The sequence below is a fragment of the Helianthus annuus genome, chromosome 5, assembly GCF_002127325.2.
Source record: "Helianthus annuus cultivar XRQ/B chromosome 5, HanXRQr2.0-SUNRISE, whole genome shotgun sequence".
NCBI lineage: Eukaryota > Viridiplantae > Streptophyta > Magnoliopsida > Asterales > Asteraceae > Helianthus > Helianthus annuus.
In genome coordinates, this window is record NC_035437.2 from 132,243,148 (window position 1) to 132,255,759 (window position 12,612).

The 12,612-nt window shown below is 37.7% G+C and overlaps 1 protein-coding gene across 1 annotated transcript; it reads left to right on the forward strand.

The window, feature by feature from the left end:
* The first annotated feature begins 466 nt into the window (after positions 1 to 466).
* Positions 467 to 9,530, forward strand: LOC110941344 (putative receptor protein kinase ZmPK1). Its single transcript, XM_022182967.2, has 3 exons — positions 467 to 1,408; positions 1,645 to 1,792; positions 8,089 to 9,530. The coding sequence occupies exons 1-3, from the start codon at positions 502 to 504 to the stop codon at positions 9,413 to 9,415; spliced, it is 2,382 nt and encodes a 793-aa protein (XP_022038659.1). The 5' UTR covers positions 467 to 501; the 3' UTR covers positions 9,416 to 9,530.
* The last annotated feature ends 3,082 nt before the right edge of the window (positions 9,531 to 12,612 follow it).

The following is a 12,612-nucleotide window of genomic DNA, read 5'->3' on the forward strand; positions in this document are numbered from 1 at the left end:
TACAGTTCTCACAACTCGTGGTGGTTTTCATTTGAACCGAGTCCTATATATATATATATATATATATATATATATATATATATATATATATATATATATATATATATATATATATATATATATATATATATATAAGATATATACGCTCCATCTTGAGGTTGTCTGATGCCAACAAATACACCATGTCTTTAACGCCCAGATGCCCGGAGGCACCAAAGATGGGCGCTAAGGGTGTTCGTGAAGCCCTTAATGGACGTTGAGGGAAAAAGAGGCTCGGGCAGTGTAGTCTTGCACCAATCATTAATTTTTTTTTTCCTGTCATTTCTTTTATTTTATTATTAGTTAGTAAATCATAATGGGTAAAGTAACGCTTTATATATAGCCCATGTTACTTTAGATCTCTTTCACATTCTGTTTTATATAAATAATAAAAATCTTTTACAAAGACTACATTATCAATAAGCACTCTTGTTTTATTTGTCATTTCACATTATCATTTTTATGGCTGCAACATTTCATGTTCTTCTTTATCACCATATTACCTTTTTCTTGCTCTTCCTCTTCTTTCCCATCCATGGCCTAACGCCCGGTTCATCTCTATCAGTCGAAAATTCCGATGACATTTTACTCTCCCCAAACCGCCTTTTCACTGCAGGTTTTCACAAAGTCGGAGATAACGCTTACTGTTTCGCCATCTGGTTTTCTGACCATCCGTCCACCATGGTCTGGATGGCGAACCGAGACGAACCGGTAAACGGAAAACACTCAAAGTTCTCACTACAAAAAGATGGTAATCTTGTTCTAACAGATGCCGGTAGATACATCATATGGTCAACTCAAATAAGATTGAATTCATCTTCCATAAAATTACAACTTTATAACACGGGTAACCTTATTCTCCACGAACATGAAAACCCTGTTTGGCAAAGCTTTGATTATCCAACAGATACCCTTCTTCCAAACCAACTATTAACCAAGAACACACAACTTGTTTCTTCAAGAAGTTCTACAAACTATTCTTCTGGTTTCTATAAGCTGTTTTTCGATACCGATAGCGTTCTTCGCCTTTGTTACGATAATCGTAAAACGACTACCGTTTTCTGGCCTGATCCTGGTTTACTTTCTTGGCAAGTTGGGAGGTACCAGTACTTATATAGCGAAAGAGCCAGTCTTGATTCAGAGGGTCGGTTTAACTCTACGGACGGGTTGGGGTTCTTGTCTGCGGATTTCGGATATGGGCCGCAACGAATGATGAAGATTGATATGGATGGTAATCTAAGAGTGTATAGTCTGATTGAGAATGGAGCAACAAGGGAATGGGTGGTTCAATGGCAAGCTGTTTCTCATTCTTGCAGGATTCATGGTGTCTGTGGACAAAATAGTCTGTGTACTTACTCTCAAGATGCAGGTATAGGACTAGAATTTGTTGGATTTATTAGATTATTATATATAATATCAGGGTTTTTTTTTTTTCTTTTTTTTTATACCAGGGGTAACATGGTGACCCGAGTCACTAGAATTTGTTGGATGTTTATATATAAATTTTGGATGTTTTTTTTGTCATAAAAACATGAGTTGAATATCTAGTTATCATTGGTAGAGAAGAGGATCTTGTAAATAAAAGGTTTGCTTCTGTCACTGCAGGAAGGGCATGCACCTGTTTACATGGTTACAAGGTGGTGAATTCCAAAGATTGGAGTTACGGATGTGAACCCGATTTCCAAATTTGCAGACCTGAAGACGAAGATTTTGTAGAGCTTCGATATGTCGAATTCTACAGCTACGATATCCGGTACCATTAATTGAGTTTATTAGCTATTATAGTTATTATTATTTGATTTTTTTGTTAATTATTAATTATTCTATCTCAGAACTAAATACTAGGATTGTAATTGAAGTTTATCATTATAATCAAGGTTTCAAATGTTAGGTCAGGACACTATAACAAACACACACAGCAGCTCACTCACACACACACACTCTAAATCACAAGAACAAGAACACAAAATTTATAGTGGATCGATCAAGCTTGATCTACATCCAGTCTTCAAAACTAGTTTTCTCTTTGTATTAGGTGCTCAAAAAAGTTACAGTACATGAGTGAGAAGTATTTATAGAGGGTACAATTAGGGTTGTTCACTTTTAGTTACAGTAACAAAGAAAACCCCTGGTAGTTGTAGCTGGGTATTCCTCTGAGTAGAGGAAAAAACCTCTACTCGTCATCCTCTGCTCTAGTCAAATCCTCCACAACCCAACAATCTCCCACTTGGAGGCTTTGACAATTTCAAACTGCACTCCATTCAACTTCATATTCATAAATACCTCTGTAAACTCTTCATTTTTACTAGTTGTGGGTGGTCTTCTAATCAGTTAACCTGAAGGCCAGTTGAAGCTATGCAAAGCTTCAACTTTTCTAAGGTAACAACCTTAGTCTACATATCCGCTGGATTTTCAGTTCCTTTGATCTTCTTTAACTTCAGAGTGCCATCACTGACTTGATATCTGATAAAGTCACATCTCAAATGTATATGTTTCGTCTTTGAATGGAAGACAGGGTTCTTTGCAAGGTGTATTGCACTTTGATTGTCACAGAACAGTGCACAATCAACTTGTTCCTTGCCATGCTCTTTGAGAAAATTCTTCAACCAAGCTCTTTGCTTGCTTCAGCAACTGCCATATACTCTGTTTCTGTGGTTGAAAGGGCAATACTTTTCTGAAGTTTGGACATCCAACTTACAGCAGTGCTTCCCACTGTAAAGACATACCCTATGGTGCTTTTGAATGACTCTTTCACCCACCAAGGTCTGCATCCGCAAAACCCTTCAGAATAACCTCTTTCCCCTTAAAATGCAATGTCACTTTGGAAGTTCCCTTCAAATATCTTAGCAGCCATTTAACTGCTCCCAATGTTCTCTTCCTGGATTGGACATAAACCGACTAACAACTCCCACTGCATGAGCAATATCTGGTCTCGTGCATACCATTGCATACATGAGGCTACCAACTGCATATGCATACAGAACTTTAGCCATTTCTTCTTTGTCTTCATCTGATCTGGTTACTGAACTTTAGAAACCTTAGTGTGACTTCCCAAAGGTGTGCTTCTGATCTTGGCATCTTTAAGGCTGAATCTCTCTAACACTTTCTCAATGTACTTCTATTGAGAGAGTGTCAAAGAACCATCTTATTTGTTTCTAAAAATACTCATCCCGAGTATTTGGTTTGTAGTTCCTATGTCTTTCATCTCAAATTCTTCAGACATTTGCTTCTTTAACTTCTTGATCTCTATCATGTCTGAACCGGCAATTAACATGTCATCCACATAGAGTAGTAGAATGATATAAGAACCCTTGAACTTCTTGATGTAACAACAATGGTCATTGTCACATCTCTTGTAACCAACTCTTCCCATGAGGTTATCAAACTTCAAGTACCATCGTCTGGGCGCTTGTTTCAGACCATACAAACTCTTCTTCAATTTGCACACCAAGTTTTCTTTGCCTTTAACCCGAAAACCTTCTGGTTGCGTCATGTAGATGTCTTCTTCTAGGTCATCATGTAGAAAAGCTGTCTTGACATCTAGCTGCTCTAGATGCAAGCCTTCTGCTGCTACAGTATAGAGAATAAGTCTGATGGTAGTCATCTTCACCACTAGAGAAAATATTTCATTGAAATCAATTCCATCTTTCTGTTGAAATCCCTTGGTTACTAATCTTGCTTTGTACCATCATGTTCATCCTTGACCCTGAAAACCCATTTGTTCTGAAGAGCCTTCTTTCTAGATGGAAGCTTTGTCAAATACCAGGTCTGTTCTTCTCAAGCGACTTCATTCATCTTTTATTGCAAGCTCCCAATTATGAATCTTTCAACCCCATAGCTTTAGAGTAACACTAGGGTTCACCATTTTCTGTCAAAAGTATGTAGTTGACTGATGGTGAGTACCTGTTTGGCGGTCTAGAGTCTCTAGACGATCTTCTTGGTTGAACTTGAGGTGTTTCTGGGGAATTTGGAGTTAAAGGAGTAGCTTCGTCTTCCTCAGGATCTTTACTAGAATAGTCCACTAAGCTCCCAATGTCGCTTGACTCATCCCCATTTTCTGGAATGTCGACTGAAGCTTCTTTTCTTGTTTCACGACTTTCAAATTCAACATATTTTTTCTGAACTTCTGGTCTTTTGGTGTTTTTATCTTTGTACAATTCGTTTTCATTGAAGATGACATTTTTTCTTCTGATTACTTTTCTGCTTTCATTATCCCAAAGCCCGTAACCCATTTTTTCTGACCCATAACCAATGAATGTGCACTTCTTGGACTTTGAGTCTAACTTATCCCTGTCACCATCTTCTAACAAATCGTAAGCACTACAACTAAAGACTCTTAAGTGTTCGAGACTTACCTCATTTCCTTGTCACGTTTCTTCTGGCAATTTGACACCCAAGGGAACTGATGGTGATCGGTTGATCAAGTAGGATGCAGTGTTAACTGCATCTGCCTAGAATGTTTTAGGCATCCCTACATTTAACCTTATGCTTCTTGCCCTCTCATTCAGTGTTCTGTTCATTCTCTCAGCTACACCATTCTGCTGAGGAGTTCTTGAAACCATCCTGATCATCTTTATCCCTTTCTTTGCACAGTAGTCAATAAACATCTTGCTTATGTATTCACCGCCATTGTCTGATTTTAAGCACTTTACCTTCAAATTAGTTTCAGTGTCAACAACATATTTCCATATCTTAAAAGCATCAAATACATCATATTTATGTTTAAGAAAATAGACCCATACCTTCCGTGTTGAATCATCGATGAAAGTAAAATAGTATCTCGAGTCTCCTAGAGATGAAACTGATGTTGGTCTATATACATCCGAGTGAACAAACTCCAGCTTCTGAGCTTTCGGTGTCCTCCCTGACTTCACAAAAGTGACTATATTTTGTTTACCAAGGACACAAGATTCACATAATTCAGTTCGCATTTTCTTTAAGTCTGGAAACTTCCCTTTCTGAGCCAACATCTTCAATTCCTTCTCGCTCATATGTCCAAGTCAGTTGTGCCATAAATTAGATGGACTCAGACTGGTGGTCATGGCATGAACACCTTCGGCATGAATCTCTGCCATGTACGGAGTGCCTTTCTTCTTTCCTTTGGCAATCACTAAGTTGCCTTTGATCACTTTCCATTGTCAACCCCCAAAGTGAACATTAAACCCTTAATCATCCAATTTACCAACTGAAATCAACTTTCTGCTCAAATTAGGAATAACCCTGACATCTTTCAATGTCCATATAGTTCCCAATGAGGTCTTCAGGTCTACCTCTCTAATACCCGTAATATCAAGCATTTGATCACCGGCTAAACGAACTTTACCAAAGTTACATGTTCATAGATTCTTGACCATATCTGGGCATGAGATAGCATGGAAAGAAGCACCAGAATCCATAATCCAGGATTCCACTGAATTCTCAACACAACATATATGAGCATCTCCTAATTCTTCAGAAGATACACCGTTTACTTCTTTCTTTGCAGCTGGTTTTTTACATTGGCTTCTAAAGTGACCTTTTTCTTTGCAGTTGCAACATTCAATGTCTTTTCTAGTTCTTTGACTGCCCCCTTTTCTGGACTTTAACCTACCTCGATTAGTTCCTCTATCGTTTCTTCTTCCTCTACTTTCTGTGTGCAATAAAGAACTTGAATTGGAAGTTTCATTATTGCTTCTCCGTCTGATATCTTCATTTATAATCAAGTCACGGATACTCTCAAAAGTGAGTTTGGTAGTGCCGGATGCACTACTAACAACTGTGACTGTGCCTGACCAACTGTCAGGTAAAGATGATAGAAGGAGGAGCGCTTGTACTTAATCATCAAAATTTATTTCAACTGAGGCTAAACGAGAGATAATCGAGTTAAACTTGTTTATGTGAGAGGTAACCGACATGCCTTCCTTCATCTTGGTGTTAACCAATTATCGCATGAGGAATACTTTGTTTGAAGCATATGGTTTTTCATACATATTGGACAAAGCTTTTTCAATACACCGTAAGTAGTTGTTTCACTGACAATGTTATACGCAACACTCTTTGCCAAAGAAAGCCTAACCACACCCAAAGCTTGTCAATCTAACAACTTTCATTAAGCTTTCAATACACCGTAAGTAGTTGTTTCATTGACAATGTTATACGCAACACTCTTTGCCAAAGAAAGCCTAACCACACCTAAAGCTTGTCTATCCAACTTCCATTCTTCATCATACATGTCATCCGGTTGTTGTCCCAACATAGGCAAATGCAAACCCTTTTGATACAACAAATCCTCAATTTGCATTCTCCAAAATCCACAATCACTACCATCAAACTTGTCAATCTTGATTTTAATATCGTCTGCAATTTTAACAAATAATTATCAACTGCTACAAACTAAACGAGTTCGTACTGCTAAAGGATAATTATACTAGCGGAAGCAATAAACGGAAACAAATACTTATCTGTTTCAAGCTTTAAAATGGTGTTGAACAAATAATGGTAGGTTGATAAGATCCTTGTCAAAGGTTGAGGGGTCTTCTTTGCAAATAAGGAAAACTTTATTTTCCCTAAAAGAAATAAAAAAAACACGTCCGTGTCTTCTTCTTCTTCTTGTGTTACTCTACTCCCACATAACAAAAAAAATTTTCTTTCTCCTTCTGAAATCCGGCGAACCCCAAGCAAAATCAGAACCCTAATCTTCGATTTGTAACCCAAGTTGCGGCTTCCAGCAATGATCTCTGATTTTGGAACCATGCTAGTGGCGGAAGATGAATGGATGCGGCGGCTACTGGGTTTCTGAAACCCTAGTCGAGATCTGCAACGACGACGATGAACACCGTCCTCAATCGGAACCCTAGTCCCGACAGGTATCCTCTTCTTCACCACTTTTGCTACTAGCTCGTGTGAATCGATCAAGAGCCTGTGCTCTGATACCGGTTGTTAGGTCAGAACACGATTCACACAAACACTAGAACAAACACACACAGCAGCTCACTCACACACACACACACACTCTAAACCACAAGAACAAGAACATAGGATTTATAGTGGTTCGATCAAGCTTGATCTACATCCACTCTCCACAACTAGTTCTCTCTTTATATTAGGTTCCTAAAAAAGCTACAGCACATGAATGAGAAGTATTTATAGGGGGTACACTTAGGGTTGTTGACTTTAAGCTATAGTAATAAAGAAAACCCTTGCTAGATGTAGCTGGTTATTCCTCCGAGTAGACGAAAAAACCTCTGCTCGTTATCCTCTGCTCTAGTCAAATCCTTCACAACCCAATATCAAATACCTATGAATCGGCCAGTAATGCCATATATCGGATATGGCCGGGTACGATAAAGGCCGGTAAAATCATAATACAACATTCCTTATGTATCGACGGTAAATTCGGTTCTACCGAACTAACATATTACCTTCCTTTCCAATATTCCATCGTTGTTGGAACTCTCGTTCAATATTATATTGTTTATAAGTAATAAAAATGTTTAATAACTTAGAAGAAAATAATTGTTTTTTTTTTAAATAAAGCCTTACCGGTTATGTAAATCCTATTTGAGACTGAATTATATTTTTAAGTTTAATTTGTATTTTATATAATTCTAGGGTTAACTAGTAACCCGGTTGAACAATCCAATACAAGCCAATTCAACTGGTTTAGCCATTTTAGAGCCCAACCCCATATAATTTCAATGTGCAATTCGGTATCAAAACCACAAAGAGTCAAATTGTAGTTTTGATAATGAAACCATGTATAGTAGGTAATGTGATTGGGCGTGAAGTAGCAAAGATCACGCCCCATAATGCCTCGTACACCCCTCCTTGGGCGTCATCTTCAGAAAAATGGTGTTGCTGTGATTGTGAAAACGCTAATGAAGAAAACTGAGGGGCTTGATCTTGAAGGAGTGCCTTGATGCCACATATCACATAACTCCTATAGAAAGAGCATTATCATAATGTTACACTACACATGTTTTGATATTTTCACATAATACATTTGGTTTTAAGTTATCAAATAGTTGCATAAATTTTATTCATTTTTCATTTCTTTTGAATTTTTTTCAGGTACCACGAAAACTACACCCTTGATGCTTGCAAAACCGATTGCTTACACGATTGTGCTTGCAAAGGCTTCCAATTTGGATACGTTGATGATGTTGGAACCTATTATTGCTACATTAAGACTTTTCTGTATAACGGATACCAGATGGGATTCTACAACTCGATGTATATCAAACTACCAAAAACATTTGTTTCATCTTTTAAGCAAAAACCCATGAACAAATCCAACTTTCATTGCTCAGGAACAACAGTCACACCCATTATAAGATCCTATGAAAATAAACCGGATAACAAGATACTTCGATTCTTGCTCATAATCGGATGTGTCATTGGGTTTATTGAGATCGTTTGTATCGTTTTTTTCTGGATCAAGACCCGTAAAAGCCCGGTTTCAGCCGATCAAAGTTATTCCCCGGCTGTAACACCATTCAGAAAGTTCACATATCGCGAGCTGAAAAAGGCTTCGCGTAACTTCAGGGATGAGATCGGACGAGGTGGCGCTAGCGTTGTGTATAAAGGAAGATTAGCCGATAACAGAGTTGCAGCAATTAAAAAGCTCAAGAGCATGGCTAACAAGCAAAATGAAATTGAATTTCAAGCGGAAATTAGCACAATTGGGCGACTGAACCACATGAATTTAATCGAAACCTGGGGTTATTGTGCTGAAGGACCACATAGACTTATTGTTTATGAGTACATGGAAAACGGGTCGTTGGCTGAAAAATTACGCGATGGGAAGCTAGATTGGGAAATCATTTTTGAAATCGCAAAAGGTACAGCAAAAGGATTGGCATATTTACACGAAGAGTGCTTGGAATGGGTCCTTCATTGTGATGTGAAGCCTCACAACATATTGTTGGATGGAAACTATAATCCTAAAGTTGGGGATTTCGGGCTTTCAAAACTGTTGGATAGAGGTGACATCAAGAAATCAAGATTCTCAACAATTAGGGGGACTCGAGGCTACATGGCACCCGAATGGGTGTTCAAGCTTCCAATTACATCGAAAGTGGATGTATATAGCTACGGAGTGGTGGTTTTGGAGATGATAACGGGTCGGGGCCCAAGAGGGAAAAAGAAACGGGCTGATCATGAAGATGATGACCTTGAGCTCGGTGTGGTCGAGTGGGTGAGGGACAAGGTGAGAGATGGTGATGGAAGTGGGTGGGTTGAGGATGTCGTAGATGGTTTGATTCCTGGCGAGTTTGATCGAGAGATGATGGAAAATCTGGTAAGAATTGCATTGCAATGCGCAGAGGATGATATGGAGGTTCGACCCACAATGAGTTGGGTGGTTAACAGGCTTCTACATCCGGAAAACGACGTATAGGATATATAACTCATGAAATGTCACATTGTGTGTAACTTTTTCTTATTTTGATTTACTTCATTTAAATTTAAAAAGAGAATCAAAACATCTATGCATTATTATTTCCATTTATAAATCCAACGAAATCTATTGGTCATCCAAATCAGCTAGGGATGCGCACGAATCGGTATAGGTAAGTTTCATCGTCAATGCGAACCGAATTGAGACATTGGTTTATCGGTGGATGGAACTGGTTTATTTCGTTTTTTTTGGTTTTACGCATGGATACGGTTTGATTATGGGTCGGTTTCGGTTTTACATTTTGGTAGTGTTCCTTTCATGGAATAAAATGAAATTGGAATTGGAATTGGAAATGAAATTGAAATTAGGTTTTAAAGAATTCCATTGAAATCATATAATGTGTTTGGTTAGTATAACTATCAAACGGAATTGGAATTTAAATTATATAAATAACATAACTAACCTTTAAATTAGCAAATATAAATACCCACATAAATTCATATATTTTAAAATAAAATCTTTAAAACTAGTTCTAAATGTAAATCACCTAAAATATTTACTACGTACGTTGAGAAGCGAACCTATCGTTATATAGTATAGCTAAGATAACTTACCGAGTATCAATCCATATACACGATGACTTTTAAAATTAAGTTTATCTACCAATATGTAATCTATGTGAACGAGATGGATTGTTGAAACAGAATTAACAACTAAGAAAGTAATTCGAGATTGTTTTAGAAGAAAAAGGGATAGGAAATAATAACTATACAGGTTTGAATCACCAAAAAATGAAGAATGAAACAGAGAAAAATTGTCCGTGGAACTATCTCAATACCTAACTTGACAATGGCGTACGAAGTGATATGATGGATTAATATAGACTAAGGTTAATCCTATCTAACAAGGAATAATAGCGATAGACACACCTCAACACGGAGTTTTGTAAAGTGGAAATTACTATAAATTCTTATGACTTAGGGTTTCGAGCCCTACATTTTTGGACATCAATAAAACCTATAAATTCAAGAAAACATATCAAGCACGCATAACTTCATAGAAAGACCAACTCAACCACATAACTCAACATCACAATCAATACCCAACATGCATTCATACATATCATAAGATTCAATCCATAACAAGCTACTGGAATCGTACTACAAAAACAAATCAAACATCAAATCATTCTATGAATCATTGCATCCGAATAGTTATAAAGATGTTTAGCAAACAAAACACTACAAACATCATGATTAACAAATTTAGAGACAAGAAAACTATAAGGAAAGAACCCAAAATACTAGCAATCGCTATCTACAAGGTTATATTTCGATCTTCATGCGTACGGGTCATAATGCATAAGGGTCGTACCCTTGTTGATGGCGGCGAAATTAGAGTTTTTGAACTGCATACAACGCGTACCCTTTAATGTGTATGGGTCGTACCCTTGTTGGTTGGGTCGCCATTACGGTTTCTGACTTTTATATGTTTGCAACATGACACACGTTGTACCTTCCAAGATGTGTACGTGTACTACCCTCAACATTTTTCTTGTTCTTCTCATATTCCAAATACTTCATGCTTTATTTTATCCAAATCTTCTCCTTTACCATGAAAACCTGCAAAGTACTAAATTTCAATAGTAGTTACCTATTCCTATCAGATTTGATGTAAAACATATACAAATACGTGGAATTTACACCCGAAAACTAGGTATTATTTAGAATGCATCACTAAACATACTAAAGTAAATCGAATGATCATACCATGATGAATACGTATTTAAATATACATTAATTATTTGTAAAAGCCTAAATGAATGAGATTGGAGTTTCGAAAACAGACATGTAACACCCCGTGTTTTCGAAAGTGAAAGTCAAAGTCAAGATTGACTTCTTTGACGATAGTTAGTCTATTTTATGTTTATGTTTACGTTAGTTGTGTTATGTGGAGTAACTAAGTACAATCGAATTAATCGAAGTTTATTTATCGATGCGAACCGCTTTACGACTGTGAATAATAGGAGGTAACAATGCGATAAAGTCAATTAACCAGTAATCGAACTAATCTAATCATCATCGAACTCGAGACTCGAATTACGCAAATTTTGGTGTTAATATACGTGTGTGTGCGCCTTATGTGTTACTTGTGCGTGTCTACTTTATGTTATGTGTGGTAATCAATCGAAACTCGACTCGAAATCGAAACTCAATCGAACTCAATCGAACTCAATCGAAATCAAATCATGATAATTGGTGGAGAAGAGATAGCGCGAGATATAGATGATTGTAGGTTAGATATAGTGGTTGGGATTAAAAGTGATTTGAATAGGAGACTTTATCGTACTCGCAACGTCCTCAATCGAAATCGAAATATAAAAAATCGTCGCACCGACCACACGAATCGTGCAGCTGAACGATCAGGCTACCAGCCGATCGAATAGCCAGCCGATCGGACTACTGTCCGATCGGACATGCTGTCCGATCGAGCTGCCTGGCCGATCGGCCAGCACTTTCCTCTTATGGCATCCTATAAATACCCCTTGTCACTCTCAAACTTTCTACTTTTGGAAACCTCTGACCGACCAGCTCGTGCTCTCCTTTTTTCTCAGATTCCTTCCGTTTCCTGTAAGATTTCATCCTAAATCTTGTATTTTCTTGATCTACACGCACTCCTACACCTTTCTATCTTTCAAATCTTTATTTCTAACCGTGAAATCATCAAGATTCAAGTGTTCTAGGATGATGTCATCATGGTGTTCTTGAAGAACTTCATGTTTTGGCCTCAATCCACCAAGAATAGCTTGGATCTAGCCGATTTCCACATAAACAAACAAAGATCCTTCATGGGTCTATACATTTACACGGTGAAAAGGATTGAAAGATGGTTTCCCCAACTTTCTTTCAACTCTTTTACACTCAATGCCTTCAAGACCGATAGAAACAGAGCTTGTGCCGACTTACAAATCACTCTGGTGGTTGCATGACTCAAGATCCGGATTCTATCCACGAGGTTCACCGATTTCGGGTTAAACGCTAAACTCCGTTTCGAACAGTTCACCAGCCGGATTTGGGTGATTCCTGTCCGATCAGGAGGAACAAGTAAGAACGAGGGTTCTATGGTTCGACTCGTTGTCAAAATACCTCGATATAATGACAAACAAACCAGAACAGCCAAGTGTTAGACGAACAGGC

Bases quoted from the DNA above. Each gene is read 5' to 3' on its own strand.
- LOC110941344 (XM_022182967.2), top strand. From the start codon at position 502: ATGGCTGCAACATTTCATGTTCTTCTTTATCACCATATTACCTTTTTC. The intron at 1,409-1,644 runs GTATAGGACTAG...CTGTCACTGCAG, and splicing joins TACTTACTCTCAAGATGCAG to GAAGGGCATGCACCTGTTTA. The intron at 1,793-8,088 runs GTACCATTAATT...AATTTTTTTCAG, and splicing joins TTCTACAGCTACGATATCCG to GTACCACGAAAACTACACCC.